Consider the following 15,973-nt stretch of genomic DNA (forward strand, 5'->3'; position numbering starts at 1 on the left):
TAACTCAGATTTCATATCACATGCATCCAAAATAATCATAACTGACCCAAAGATGTTTGGCCTCTACAGTTAGGGCAGCCATGCTCAGAAGAGTATGCAAGGGTACCCTATTGTCTTGGAAAAGGGAAGCACTGAGACTATTTGCGATTTGAGAACTGAAAATGCAAATCTGCTAACCATCGTTAGAGTGAATATCCAGGTATAGAAAGCACAGTGGGTGGGCGTAGGTTGTGGTAGGGACATGTTTGTATGGGGCAAACACAAAGATTAAACTTAAGTGTAGTCCCAGCTGCCTGGAAGAAGGCTAAGAAGGGTCTGAAAGTATTGAGCTCCAAGAGCCCTTGGACCTCCTGATGAGAGACCGTTGGCTGATGCCCTCGATGGGACATCCCTGCTGGCTCCTGTGGGATCTGCATCTACGCACACCTACATCATTTGACTGATTTGAAAAGACAGGTTGTCAACAGCGACACCATGTGGCTATAAGATACAATCACAATGGTGGACATTTACAGCCTGAGGTAGGGCCTGAAGCTTCGTCGAGATGTGGAAAATGCTGAATGGGAAGATGAAATGTCATCAACAAACATTTATTGGGGTCCTCCAAATGTCAGCTGCTACAGTGGTCAGCCAGGTCTGGAACACCGAGAACATGCTGACCCGTACCCCAGCAAGAGCTCGTAGTCGCGGCGGGGTAGGGGGCGAGAGAGAGGGCAGTCTCTGGTGGCCAGGTAACCCAGGCTTCACTTTCACCCACGGCCACAAGTATGTCTGACATCTTCCAGGCAAATAAGGCTCCATGTAAGTGACAGGGTACCTAAGGAGAGCGATGGAAACGCCAGCTTGCCCACGACTAGCATGTCGCACCGATGCCTACGTTTGCGATAAACCCCGCCCCCAGTAGCTGAGCCAACCGGAGGGCGCGGGGCGGACCCAGCTTCCGGGTGAGGCTGGAGAGAATCGTTTGGGGGCATTCGCAGGCTAAAGAGGGGCTGGCCCTCGACGCGCTCGGGCTCGATTGGCCGCCCTTCCCCGGCGGCGGTAACGGTCGCGGAGGCGGGGCCTGATGTAGTAATCCCAGCCTAGCCGGGGCCGGGCTGGCTGCTGGTGGGAGGCGGCGACTGAGGAAGGTGAGTGGCGCTCGGGGCTCTCAGAGGCGTACTCGTGAGCCCCTTCTCGGAGCACCCCGGACTTGACCTCACCTGGGCCTAACAGTGGTCAGACTGACCCTTGTCAGGGAGGAGCCGCCTGGGATAGGGTCGCGCCAATTAAAAATCCCTGCGTAAGGGTTTGGGGATGGGACAAACCTGCGTGCAGTCCCAGCTCCCCAGGCTTTGTGTTCTTTGGCTTCTCCTTTAATGTCTCAGCGCCTCGGATTCTTTATTTGTATACTAAAGCTGGTAATTCTCGCCTTACAAGGTGGTTGTGTGGGTTAAATGAGGCAGTAAGAGTAAAGCTTAGAATCACAGCGGGCACAGATTCGATTTAAGCTGTAGGTAATTACTCCATCCCCCAAAATCGACCCGGACTGAAGCGCCCGTTTTGTGTCAAACAACCGCGAAGGTTGTTTGGGGAGTGAGGACTCGGAGCAGAAGGGGGCGGTTAGGCGAATAGCACAGGTGAGTATCTCTTTCTCCGGTTTATTAACCTAATTCAGGATTCAGGAGACCTCTGACTTTATACAGGGCCTAATAGGAGTTTTTCAAGGTGAAAAATGTCGGAAGGCTAAGACACCTGTAACAGAGAGACCTGAGTTTCCTTTTTTACTGCCACTGTTTTTCAATCAGTGTTTCAATCAGTGTTTCAATCACTGTTAATATTAAACAGGCCGGGCGCAGTGGCTCACGCCTGTAATCTCAGCACTTTGGGAGGCCGAGGTGAGCGGATCACCTGAGGTCAGGAGTTCGAGACCACCCTGGCCAACATGGTGAAACCACCATGTCTCTACTAAAAATACAAAAATTAGCCGGGCGTGGTGGTGCGCGCCCGTAATCCAGCAACTCGGGAGGCTGAGGCAGGAGAATCGCTTGAACTCGGGAGGCGGAGGTTGCTGGGAGTTGAGATCGTGCCACTGCACTCCAGCCTGGAGAGCGAGGTTCCGTATCAAAAAAAAAAATATATATATATATATGTATGTATATTATATTAAACACTGTGCAGGCATTATCCATATTGGTTTCAAGCCTCTGCAATGAGTTTTATACTTTAAATATTGCCCAGTAGACTCTGGCTTCCCCCAACCCTGCCTTTTGGGGAAGAGGTGGCTGACTTGGAGTTTTCCCTACAGCTTTTGCTTCAAAGCAAGGTTCTGCCCCTTCATGTCACCTCTCGCGAGACAGAATGATTTGGTTGAGATGACATTCCATTTTAACTCTTTCCTATTTGGGGTAGGTTCAACTGTTTCTTAGGAACATTAAACAGCAAGTTGCCATATTTTCAGAATAGAGCTTTTGCATTTAATAATAGAGACTTCGAAAGGGTTACATGTTCATTTATTGCAGTAATTTGAAGTATATGCTTTTGAAGACGCTTACAGATTTTGGTGTGATTCAGTTGAGAAGGAACAGTTACTGGCCATGGTTTATTGTCAGCTCCCCTCCCCGACCCCAAATGGTGAAAAGATAATTAAATTTTAAGGTATGGAGCATGCATGTTACAAGGGACTTCAGACCTATAAAGGGCAATTTGGCTGAAACACTCGGGAAACCTAGAAAGTGTCAGAAGATACAATTATGTTTTTGCTTTTCTATGCCTGGCTTACTATGCCATGTACAAGACAACTCCTACCCTCTGACTCCTACCCCCACCATCTTATTTTAAGTGTATTATGACACTAATTAAAGCTGTAGCTTCTGTTTTGGCCCTAGAAGGCATTTGGTCTCTTCCTGTGACTTTAAAAGTTCCAGACCTTTGTCCTGGAAGTGGGGACAGCCTGTAGTGGGGAAAAGGCTGCTGCAAACTATTGGCCCGTTAATTTCATAGAATGGACCTCTGAAAAGGAGGGTTTGGTCACAGGTGCAAATGAGGAGTAGTTTTGTTCCTTGTTTGCTTTTATGATCAGTTGTAGTTTGTCTGAGGATGCTTCATTTTAGTATCCTTGCAAATGAGAATATCCTACCTGTGGAGCCGGAAGTCAGAATTGATGATAGATGATGATAGATTTGGATACCCAGCTAAATATCTTAACAAGGTAGGGAGAGGAAAGATAAGGGGAGAGAAGAGAAGGGAAGAGGTGTATGGTGGTGAGCTGGGAAGGGCATTAGCAGTTATTTCAGTTGTGCCTGGTTTATCTGTGATTACCAGTACCATGGATGCCTGCTCTGGGAGTAACACAAGACCATTCTTACTAGGAAGTTGAACATTTCAAGATTTTCTTCTTTTTATCTTTTGAAACCTAGATGAAGATCCAGTTTCAGACATGAGACTCGTTGGGTGATCATTTCATTGAGATCAACCTGAATGACCAGGTGTAAAGTGCAAGAGTAGTATGCTATGACTGAGGTATGTCTAATGTAACAGATGACTCCAGATGTTGGGAGACCACGGAAAAGTATGTAATTTGTTGAGTACTATACTAGGTTCATTACATATATTTCCTTTTGACTTCCTGATAATCCTATCAGGTAGATATTTTACAACTTAGCAAAGAAGCTGAAGCTCAGAGAGGTTAAGTACCTACTTAAGATAACACAGAAAGCTGATCACCAACTCTAATCACTGTCTCCATCCTGCTGTGTGCCAGGCAATGCTTTATGTTCTTTCTGTATTAACTCTCCTAATCTTTAACTTGTGAGCTGAGTACTTTTATTATCCTCATTTTATGATGAGGAAATTGAAGCACACAGAGATTAGTACTGTAGTCTCCTGGCTGTGTGGCAGAATCCATGATTTGAACCCAGGCAGTCTGGCTACAGAGCTCTACAGGTTGAGTATCCCTTATCTGCAATGCTTGGAACTATGTTTTGGACTTTTGGCTTAAAAAAAAAAAATTGGAATATTTGTATATACATGAGTTATCTTGTTTAGAGTTGGGTAACTCTAAACACAAAATTCATTCATTGTTTCATGTACGCCTTATACACATAGCCTGAAGCTAATTTTATATGTTTTTAATAGTTTTATGCATGAAACCAAGTTTTGACCATGACCTGTTACATAAGGTCAGGTGTGGAATTTTCTACTTGTGGCATCAAGTTGGTGCTCAAAAAGTTGTGGATTTTGGAGCATTTTGGATTTCAAATATTCATTTTAGGAATGTTCAACCCGTACCAGCTTTCTTTTGATTAGCATTTCCTTTACTTTACTGTTTTTGTTATTTAACAAAATCTTTTTATTGTAAAATGAAATTTTTATTATAAATCACGTACCAAATGTATAGCTTAATAAATTATTACAAGACCATACCATTCAGCTATGCCAGATCCCCTCTGTTACCCTATCCCAGTCAAAACTCCTGTGTTCCCATTTAGTCGCCATTCTTCTGGGTTTTATAGTTTTGTAGTAATCACTTCTCTGTTTTTTGTGGGTTTTTTTTTGAGATGGAGTCTCACTCTGTTGTCCAGGTTGGAGTGCAGTGGCGCAATCTCAGCTCTCTGCAACCTCCATCTTCTGGGTTCAAGTGATTCTCCTGCCTCAGCCTCCTAAGTCACTGGGATTACAGGCATACACCACGAGGACCGGCTATTTTTTCGTGTGTGTATTTTTAGTAGAAACGGGGTATCACTATGTTGGCCAAGCTGCACCGTGAGCCTGGCCTCCTAGTTTTTGATTGCTTCCTTGTTATACAATATATTGAACAATTCCTATCGCAGATATGAAATCAGCCATTTCTTTAAAATGCCCTGGTTTTTTTAAGAGGGAAATGATATTTCAGTTACAGTCTGAATGCTAAAGATCCTGAGTTAGTCACTGTTTCAGGTGTTTCAGTAGACAGAGCTAGGATACCTATATATATCTATAGACATACATGTTAAAAGATACCTAATGTGTTCTGCTGCCAGTCTTCAGATTGAGACTACAGAGCTTTTACTTAACAACTTCTCTATCACAACTGTAACTCCTTTTTTCCATACTGAGAATGATGATTCTCAAGAATATAGGAGATAATAGAATATTCTATATTTACTCATTATTCTGTATTATACATATGACCACATCAGAACTATATTTCTAAAATCACCATCAGTATGATTACTGAAAACATTAAACCTTTTTTTTTGCTTATGTTCTTCCCATTTTTTCTTCTCTAACAGTTGTGCTCTATCTGCATTGTCAGAGTATATAGCCATTTCATGTTCTGCTTTTTCCCTCTTAGCCTATTAGTTCTATTCATAATTTAATGTTTACCACCAGTGTTTATGCTGAGGTCTCTGTAGGCATTTTGGCTACCTGACGCTAATACATTGTTTAGATTCCTCAGGAAGGAATATTGTCTGAGTTCTTATATACTGATAAAAGTTTGTTCTTTTTATACTTGAAAGTCAATTTTGCAGATCTTTGGCTCACACTTCTTTTCCTTGAATTTCTTAAATACATTACTCATTTTTCTTCTGGAATAAAGTCAGATTATTATCTAATTTTTCTTCTTCTTGTAAGTCATGTGGGGTTTTTTTTGTAGATGACCAAATAATTTATTTATTTTTTTTCTTTTTGAGATACAGTCTTACTCTATCACCCTGGCTGTAGTGCAGTAGTATGAACTTGGCTCACTGCAGCCTCCACCTCCTGGGTTCAAGCAGTCCTCCCACCTCAGCCTCCTGAGTAGCTAGGACTACAGATGTATGCTGCCACGCCCAGCTAATTTTTTTTTTGTTTTGTTTTTTTTGAGAGACAGAGTTTTGCCATGTTGCCCAGGCTGGTCATGAACCCAGGCTCAAGTGATCCACCTGCCTCAGCCTCCCGAAGTGCTGGGATTACAGGCATGAGCCACTACGCCTAGCCAAATTTTTTCTTTTTCATTGAAGTCTGGTAATATTATTAGAATGTATCACCGTGTCGGTTGTTTTCGGTCAGTATTCTCAGGTACTTGATATTTTCTTTACATTTGTAGTTTCAAATCTTTTTTTAAATTTCAGGAAAACTTTATTTTTAAGACAGCTTTATTGAGATATATTTAATATACAACAAGCTGCACATATGTAGTATAAAATATAAGTTTTGACATACATATACACCTATGAAACCATCACCCCAATCAGGATTATCAATATATCCATCATCCCTCCAAACTCCCTTGTTCTCGTTAGTAGTCTCTGTGTCTAGCCTCCAATTCTCTCAGCAACCACTGATCTGCTTTCTATCACTACAAGTTGGTTTTCATTTTCTAGAGTTTTATATAAATGGAATGTTGTAGTATGTACTATTTTATGGCTGGCTTTCAGCATAATTATTTTGACGTTTATCCATATTGCACATATTCTTTTTTATTGCTGAGGGGTATTACATCCAATGAGTATACCACAGTTTGTCTGTTCACCTGCTGCTGGACATTTGAGTTGTTTCCAGTTTCTGGCTATTATAGATAAAGCTCTTATGAACATTTGTGTACAGTCTTTGCATGGACATAATGCTTTCATTTCTCTTGGGTGAATTCTAGGAATTGCATGGCTGGGTCTTATGGTAAGTGCTTAACCTTTTAAGAAATAGCCAAAGTGATTTACAAAGTGGTTGTACTAGTTTAAATTCCCATGAGCAGTATATGAGAGTTCTAGTTCCCTCACATCCTCGAAAACACTTGGTATAGTCATTCTTAGCCATTCTAATAGGTGTAGTGGTGTCACATCGTGTGTTTTAATGTGCATTTCCCTCCTGACAATGTTTAGCATCTTTGTGTGTGCCTACTTGCCATCTGTATGTCTTCTTTTGTGAAATGTCTATTGAAATTTTTTGACCATTTTTAAGTTCTGTTGTTTACTTTTTGTTGATGTTAACTTCCTTACTGAGTTTTGAGAGTTCCTTATATGTTCTGGATATGAACCTTTTCTGATTCCTGATTATTTTCTCTGAGTATGTGGTTTCTTTTTTCATTCTCAGAATGGTACCTTTTAAAGAGCAGACATTATTTTTACGAAGCCCCATTTGTTCTTGAATTGTATCATGCTTTTGGTGTCATATCATAGACATGTTTGCCTAACTCAAGGTCATACAGTTTTTCTGTGTTTTTCTAGACATGTTGTGATTTTAAGTTTTAGATTTATGTCATTCATTTTAATTTTTGGTATAGTGTGAGATATGGCTGAAAGTGCTTTTTCTTTCTTTCTTTCTTTTTTTTTTTTGTATATGGCCATCCCATTGTTCTAGCATCATTTATTGAAAAAAAAACAACAACTGATTTTTTCTGCTAAATTACCTTCATATCTTTGGTGAAAATTAGTTGTCCATATATGTATGAGTCTGTTTCCGGACTCTATTTTGTTTCATTAATCTGTTTGTCTACCTTGATATCAATGCTACATTGTCTTGATTACTGTAGCTTTATAAACCTTGAAATGATGTAGTATTAGTCCTTCAACTTTGTTCTTCTTTTTCATTCATTCATTTATTAATTTAGAGATAGGGTCTTACTTTGTCACCCAACCTAGTGTGCAGTGGCACAATCATAGCTCACTGATTAAACTCCTGGGTTCAACTTGTCTTCCCACCTCAGCCACGTAAGTAGCTAGGACTACAGGTTCATGCCACGATGCCTGGCTAATCTTTACTTTTTTGTAGAGATGGGGTCTTGCTGTATTTCCCAGTCTGGTCTTGAACTCCTGGACCTCAAACCATCCTCCTGCCTCAGCCTCCCAAAGTGCTGGGATTACAGGTGTGAACCACCATGGACAGCCTGTTCTTTTTCAAAGTTATTTTGCCTATTATAAGTCTTTTGCAGCTCTGTATGAATTTTAAAATCAGGAAAGTTTCCTGAATTATAGTTTTTTTAAATTGGTTCTGTTGTTTTAGTTTTCTTTTTCAGTTACCACTATTATGTGTATGTTTGAGCTTCTTTGCCTATCTTTGTCATTTTCATATTTCTTCTTCATTTCTTTTTAATTTTTAAAATTGTTTTCCTTTTAATCTCTATTTCTCTTAAGGCATTGTCTGTAGTCTTTACTCATTCATTTTCCTTCTTTAATCTTCATTTCAGAAATAGTTTTTAAAAGTTACTAATGTCTAGATTCTATCAACTCATTTCCAAGTTTTTCTTATTTCTAATTATGTTGTTCATGTATTACAGAGTTTTCCATGTATTTTAGTTTGTTTTAATATAGAGGTTATAGTTACTATATTTTTTGTGAGCATGTCTTTCTAGTACATTTTTCTTGTCTATAGAGGTATTAGTCTCTTTTTTAATATGAACTTTTACAATTTAAAAATTTTTTAATTTCATGGGTGCATAGATGTGTACATTTATGGGTTACATGGGATATTTTGATACAGGCATATAATATATAGTAATCATATCAGGGTAAATGAGGTATCCACCATCTTAAGCATTTATCCTTTGTGTTATAAACAATCCAATTACTGTCTTTTAGTTACTTAAAAGTGTGCAATTATATTATTATTGAATATAGTCAACCCGTTGTACTAGCAAATACTAGATCTTATTCTATTTTTTTGTACCCATTGACCATCCACTCTTCCTCTCAGCCCACCTGTTACTCTTCCCAGCCTTTGTAACCATTCTTCTAGTCTCTGTCTCCGTGAGTTCAATTGTTTGGATTTTGGGATCCCACAAATAAATGAGAACATGCGATGTTTGTCTTTCTGTGCCTGGCTTATTTCACTTAACATAATGACTTCCAGTTACATCCATGTTGTTGCAAATGACAGGATCTCATTCTTTTTTTTTGGCTGAGTAGTACTCTATTATGTATATGTACCAGATTTTTTTTTTTTTTTTTTTTTTTTTTGAGATGGAGTCTCACTCTGTCACCCAGGCTGGAGTGCAGTGGCTGGATCTCAGCTCACTGCAAGCTCTGCCTCCCGGGTTTACGCCATTCTCCTGCCTCAGCCTCCCCAGTGGCTGGGACTACAGGCACCGGCCACCTCGCCTGGCTAGTTTTTTGTATTTTTTTACTAGAGACGGGGGGTTTCACCGTGCTAGCCAGGATGGTCTGGATCTCCTGACCTCGTGATCCGCCCGTCTTGGCCTCCCAAAGTGCTGGGATTACAGCCTTGAGCCACCGCGCCCGGCCAGATTTTCTTTATCCATTTGTCTGTCGAGGGACATTTGGGTTGCTTCCAAATCTTGGCTGTTGTGAATAATGTTGCAGTAAACATGAGAGTGCAGATATCTCTTTAATATGCTGATTTCCTACCAAAAATATAAAAAATTGGCCGGGTGTGGTGGCATGTGCCTGTAATCTCAGCTACTCAGGAGGCTGAGGCAAGAGAATCGCTTGAACCCAGGAAGCGGAGGTTGCATTGTGCCGAGATTGTGCCACTGCACTCCAGCCTGGGCGACAGAGTGAGACTCAAAAAAAAAAAAAAAGTTGTCTGAGATCCTTATACATCCTGGTTATTAACACTCGTCAGAAGGGTAGTTTACAAATATTTCTCCCATTCTGTGGGCCGTCTCTTCACTCTGTTGTTTCCTTTGCTGTGCAGAAGCTTTTTAACTCAATGTGGTCCCACTTGTCTGTTTTTGCTTTGGTTGCCTGTGCTTGTGGTCTATTACTCAAGAAATCTTTGCCCAATCCAATGTCCTAGAGAGTTTCCTCCATTTTTTGGTAGTACTTTCATAGTTTGAGGGCTTAGATTTAAGTCTTGATTCATTTTTATTTGATTTTTGTATATGGTGAGAGATAGGGGTCTAGTTCCATTCTTCTGCATATCGATACCCAGTTTCCCAGCACCATTCATTGAAGAGACTTTCCTTTCCCCAGTGTATGTTCTTGGCACCTTTGTCAGTGATGAGTTCACTGTCAGTATGTGGATTTGTTTCTGGGTTTTCTGTTCTGTTCCATTGGTCTATATGTCTGTTTTTGTGGCAGTAGTATGCTGTTTTGGTTAATGTAACTCTGTAATATAATTCGAAATCAGTTAATGTGATTCCTCCAGTTTTATTCTTTTTGCTCAGGATAGCTTTGGCTATTCTGGGTCTTTTGTGGTTCCATATAAATGTTAGGATTATTTTGTCTATTTCTGTGAAGAATGTTACTGGTATTTTGCTAGGCATTTGCATTGAATCAGTAGATTGCTTTGAGTAGTATAGATATTTTAACAATATTGATTGTTTCAATCTATGAACATGGAATATCTTTTCATTTTTTGTGGCCTCTTCAACTTCTGTCATCAGTATTTTATAATTTTCATTGTAGAGATGTTTTACTTCATTGGTTCAATTAATTCCTAGGTGTTTAATTTTCTTTGTGGCTATTGTAAATGGGATTACTGTTTTGATTTCTTTTTCAGATTGTCATTGTTATTTTATAGAAATGCTACTGATTTTTGTAAGCTGATTTTGTATCTTGCAGCTTTACTGAATTTATCAGTTCAAATAGCTTTTTGGTGGAGTCTTTAGGTTTTTCCAAATATAAGATCATACCACCTGCAGACAAGGGTAATTTGACTTATTTCAAATTTTGATGCCCTTTTTTTCCTTTCTCTTGTCTAACTGCTAGCTAGAGCAATTCCAGTCCTTTTTCATCTCTAGCTAGAGCAATTCCAGTCCTAGCTAGAGCAATTCCAGCCCTAGCTAGAGCAATTCCAGTCCTTTTTCATCTCTGATTTTGTTTGAATCTTTTTTCCTTCATTAGTCTGGCTAAAGGTTTGTCAATTTTTTATCCTTATTCTGTTCCAGATCTTAGAGGAAAGGCTTTCAGTTTTTCCTGATTCAGTATGATACTGCCTGTGGGTCTGTCATATATGGCTTTTATTATGTGGAGGTATGTTCCTTTTTTACTCAGTTTTCTTAAGTTTTTTTTTTTTTTTTAAATCATGAAGGGGGATGTTGAATTTTATCAAGTGCTTTTTCAGCATCAATTGAAATGATCATATGGTTTTTGTCTTTCATTCTGTTGATATGATGTATTACATAGATTGATTTGCATATGTTGAATCATCCTTGCAATCCCTGGGATAAATCCCACTTAGTCATGGTGAATGATCTTTTTAATGTGTTGTTGAATTTGGTTTGCTAGTATTTTGTTGAGGATTTTTGCATCAATATTAATCAGGGATATTGGCCTGTAGGTTTTTTTTTTTTCCTCTCTCTTTTTTTTTTAATGGTAGTTCTACTTTTTTTTTTTAAATTTTATTTATTATTATTATTATACTTTAAGTTCTAGGGTACATGTGCATAACGCAGGTTTGTTACATATTTATACTTCAGAAAGTGTTGGTGTGCTGCAACCCATCAACCCGCCAGCACCCATCACCTCGCCATTTACATCGTAGTATAACTCCCAATGCCATCCTCCCCCTCCCCACCTCCCCATGATAGGCCCCCGTGTAAAAGATGTTCCCCTTCCCCGAGTCCAAGTGATTCATTGTTCAGTTCCCACCTATGAGTGAGCAGAACATGCGGTGTTTGGTTTTCTGTTCTTGTGATAGTTTGGCTAAGAATGATTGTTTCCAGCTGCATCCATGTCCCTACAAAGGACACAAACTCATCCTTTCTTATGGTGGCTGCATAGTATTCCATGGTGTATATGTGCCACATTGTCTTTAATCCAGTTCGTCACTGATGGACATTTGCTGATTCCAGTCTTTGTTGTTGTGAATAGTGCCACAATAAACACACACGTGTGCATGTGTTCCTCCTTTATAGCAGCATGATTATAATCCTTTGGGTATATATACCCAGTAATGGGATGGTTGGGTCATATGGTACATCTAGTTCTAGATCCTTGAGGAATCGCCATACTGTTTTCCATAATGGTTGAATCCAGCTTACAATCCCACCAACAGGTAAAAGTGTTCCTATTTCTCCACATCCTCTCCAGCACCTGTTGTTTCCCTGACTTTTTAATGATTGCCATTCTAACTGGTGTGAGATGGTATCTCATTGTGGTTTTGATTTGCATTTCTCTGGATGGCCAGTGATGATGAGCATTTTTTCATGTGTCTCTTGGCTGTATGAATGTCTTTGAGAAAATGTCTGTTCATATCCTTTGCCCAATTTCTTTTTGATGGGGTTGTTTGTTTTTTTCTTTGTAAATTTGTTTTGAGTTCTTTGTAAGTTCTGGATATTAGCCCTTTGTCAGATGAGTAGATTGCAAAAATTTTCCCATTCTGTAGGTGCTCCTCCCACTGCCTGATGGCAAAGCCTGCCAGCAGCTTTGCAGTTTTCACTAGATCCCATTTGTCAATTTTGGCTTTTGCTGCCATTGCTTTTTGGTGTTTTAGACATTGTGCTTTTGCCCACGCTTCTATGTCCTGAATGGTACTACCTAGGTTTTCCTCTAGGTTTTATGGCATTAGGTCTAACATTTAAGTCTCTAATCCATCTTGAATTAATTTTTTGTATATGAGTAAGGAAAGGATCCAGTTTCAGTTTACTTATGGGCTAGCCAATTCTCCCAGCACCATTTATTAAATAGGGGAATCCTTTCCATTTCTTTGTTTTCCAGGTTTGTCAAAGATCAGATGGCTGTAGATGTATTATTTCTCTGAGGACTCCTGTTCTGTCTCCCATTGGTCTATCTCTGTTTTAAAATGGCACCATGCTGTTTTTGGTTACTGTATTCTTTGTAGTAGAGTTTGGAAGTCAGGTAGCGTGGATGCCTCCAGCTTTGTTCTTTTGACTTAGGATTGTCTTGGAGATGTGGGCTCTTTTTGTTCCATGAACTTTAAAGAAGTTTTTCCAATTCTGTGAAGAAACTCATTGCAGCTTTGATGGGGATGGCATTGAATCTATAAATAACCTTGGTCAGTATGGCCATTTTCAATGACATTGATTCTTCCTATCCATACATAGTATAGTTCCTTTCCATTTGTTTGTGTCCTCTTTTATTTCACTGAGCAGTGGTTTGTGTTCTCCTTGGAAGAGGTCCTTACATCCCTTGTAAGGTGGATTCCTTGTACTTCATTCTCTTTGAAGCAATTGTAAAATGGAAGTTCATTCATGATTTGGCTCTCTGTTTGCTCCATATTACTGGTGCATAATGCACGTTTGTGATTTTGCACCATACTTTTGTATCCTGAGACTTTGCTGAAGTTAAGCATCAGCTTAAGGAGTTTTGGGCTGAGACAGTGTTTTAAATATACAATCATGTCATCTGCAAAGAGGGACAATTTGACTTCTTTCTTTTCCTAACTGAATACCCTGATTTCTCTTGCCCGATTGCCCTAGCCAGAACTTCCAACACTATAAGTTGAATAGGAGTGGTGGAGAGAGGCATCCTGTCTTGTGCTAGTTTTCAAAGGAATTTTCCAGTTTTTGCCCATTCAGTATGATATTGGCTGTGGGTTTGTCATAAATAGCTCTTATTATTTTGAGGTACATCCCATCACGCTCTAATTTATTGAGCCGCTTTTTAGCATGAAGGGCTGTTGAATTTTGTTGTCAAAAAGCCTTTTCTGCATCTACAGATAATCATGTTGCTCTTGTCTTTGGTTCTGTTTATATGCTGGATTATGTTTATTGATTTGCTAATGTTGAACCAGCCTTGCATCCCAGGATGAAGCCCACTTGATCATGGTGGATAAGCTTTTGATGTGCTGCTGAACTGGGTTTGCCAGTATTTTATTGAGGGATTTGCATCATGTTCACCAGGATGTTGGTCTAAAATTCTCTTTTTGTTGTGTGTCTGCCAGGCTTTTGTATCAGGGATGATGTTGGCCCCATAAAAAATGAGTGCTAGGGAGGATTCTTTTTCTATTGATTGAATAGTTTCAGAAGGAATGGTACCAGCTCCTCCCTCTGGTAGAATTCACTCTGAATCCATCTGGTCCTGGACTTTTTTCGTTGGTAGGCTATTAATTATTGCCTCAATTTCTCCAGAGCCTGCTATTGGTCTATTCAGGGATTCAACTTCTTCCTGGTTTAGTCTTGGAAGAGTGTAAGTGTCCAGGAACTTATCCATTTCTTCTAGATTTTCTAGCTTTATTTTATGAGAGGTGTTTATAGTATTCTCTGATGGTAGTTTGTATTTCTTGTGGGTCGGTGGTGATATCCCCTTATCATTTTTATTACGCCTATTTGATTCTTTTCTCTTTCTTCTTTATTAGTCTTAAGTACGGTCTGTCAATTTTGTTGATCTTTTTTCAAAACCAACTCCTGGATTCACTGATTTTTTTGGAGGGTTTTGTGTTCTATCTCCTTCCAGTTCAGCTCTGATCTTAGTTAGTTATTTCTGTCGCCTGCTAGCTTTTGAATGTGTTTGCCTTGTTTTCAGTTTTTATCTCTCTGTATGTTAGAGTGTCAATTTTAGACCTTTTCCCTGCTTTCTCTTGTGGCATTTAGTGCTATAAATCTCCTCTCATTATTTGCTTAAATGTGTCCCAGAGATTCTGGTATGTTGTATCTTTTGTTCTCATTGGTTTCCAAAGAACACTTATTTCTGCCTTCATTTCATATGTACCCAGTAGTCATTCAGGAGCAGGTTGTTCAGTTTCCATGTAGTTGAGCCGGTTTTGATTGAGTTTCTTAGTCCTTATTCTAGTTTGATTGCACTGTGGTCTGGAGAGACAGTTTGTTATAATTTCTGTTCTGTACATTTGCTGAGGAGTGCTTACTCCAAATTATGTGGGTCAATTTTGGAATAAGTGTGATGTGGTGCTGAGAAGAATGTATATTCTGTTGATTTGGGGTGGAGAGTTCTGTAGATGTCTACATTAGGGTCTGCCTGCTGCAGAGATGAGTTCAATTCCTGATATCCTTGTTAACTTTTTGTCTCAAGTTGATCTGTCTAATGTTGACAGTGAGGTTGAAGTCTCCCCATTATTATTGTATGGGAGTCTAAGTTCTTTGTAAGTCTCTAAGGACTTGCTTTATGAATCTGGGTGCTCCTGTATTGGGTGCATATATATTTAGATAGTTAGCCTTTCCTGTTGAATTTGATCCCCACCATATTGTAATGGCCTTTGTCTCTTTGATCTTTGATGGTTTAAAGTCTGTTTTTATCAGAGACTAGTATTGCAACTCCCTGCTTTTTTTGTTCTCCATTTGCTTGTAGATCTTCCTCCATCCCTTTTATTTTGAGCTCATGTATGTTCTGCATGTGAGATGGGTTTCCTGAATACAGTGACTCTTATCCAGTTTGCCAGTCTGTGCCTTTAATTGAGCGCTTAGTCCATTTACATTTAAGGTTAATATTGTTATGTGTCCTGATCCTGCCACCATATTAACTGGTTATTTTGCTCAAGTAGTTGATGCAGCTTTCTCAGCATCGATGGTCTTTACATTCTGGCATGTTTTGCAATGGCTGGTACCAGTTGTTCCTTTCCATGTTTAGTGCTTCCTTCAGGGTCTCTTGTAAGGCAGGCCTAGTGGTGACAAAATCTCAGCATTGCTTATCTGTAAAGGGATTTTATTTCTCCTTCACTTATGAAACTTAGTTTGCTGATATGAAATTTGGTTTAAAATTCTTTTCTTTAAGAATGTTGAATATTGGCCCTCACTCTCTTCTGGCTTGTGGAGTTTCTGCTGAGAGATCTGCTGTTAGTCTGATGGGCTTCCCTTGTGGGTAACCCGACCTTTCCTCTTGGCCAGTTCTTAAGTATTTTTTCTCCTTCATTTCCACTTGGTGAATCTGGCAATTATGTGTCTTGAGTTGCTCTTTTCTCGAGGAGTATCTTTGTATGTTCTCTGTATTTCCTGACTTTGAATGTTGGCCTGCCTCCTACTAGGGTTGTGGGAAGTTCTCCTGATGATATCCTTGAAGAGTGTTTTCCAACTTGGTTCCATTTTTCCCTCACTTTCAGGCACCCTAATCAGATGTAGATTTGTCTTTTATCACGCATCCCATACTTTGCAGGCTTTGTCTATATTTCTTTTTTTCTTTCTTTTTTTTTGGTTTCTCTTTTCTCGCTTCATATTTCATTC

At 39.5% G+C, this 15,973-nt stretch overlaps 1 protein-coding gene across 5 annotated transcripts in view; it reads left to right on the forward strand.

Annotated features, from left to right (window-relative positions):
• The first annotated feature begins 951 nt into the window (after positions 1 to 951).
• CEP70 (centrosomal protein 70) overlaps positions 952 to 15,973 on the forward strand; it is a 107,125-nt gene continuing 92,103 nt past the window's right edge. For 2 of the 5 annotated variants that reach the window (XM_017955849.2, XM_009201624.4), the window contains exons 1-2: positions 952 to 1,130; positions 3,399 to 3,501. Coding sequence is in view for 1 of the 5 variants with exons in the window: in XM_021934818.2 (XP_021790510.1) it covers positions 6,603 to 6,618 (16 nt within the window). In the remaining 4 variants the exon portion in view is untranslated. Of the gene's footprint in view, positions 1,131 to 1,174; positions 1,620 to 3,398; positions 3,502 to 6,595; positions 6,619 to 15,973 lie in introns of those variants that run through there. The other 3 variants (XM_017955850.3, XM_003895046.5, XM_021934818.2) reach the window with 3 other exon arrangements.

Source organism: Papio anubis, chromosome 2 (assembly GCF_008728515.1).
Source record: "Papio anubis isolate 15944 chromosome 2, Panubis1.0, whole genome shotgun sequence".
Taxonomy (NCBI): Eukaryota; Metazoa; Chordata; class Mammalia; order Primates; family Cercopithecidae; genus Papio; species Papio anubis.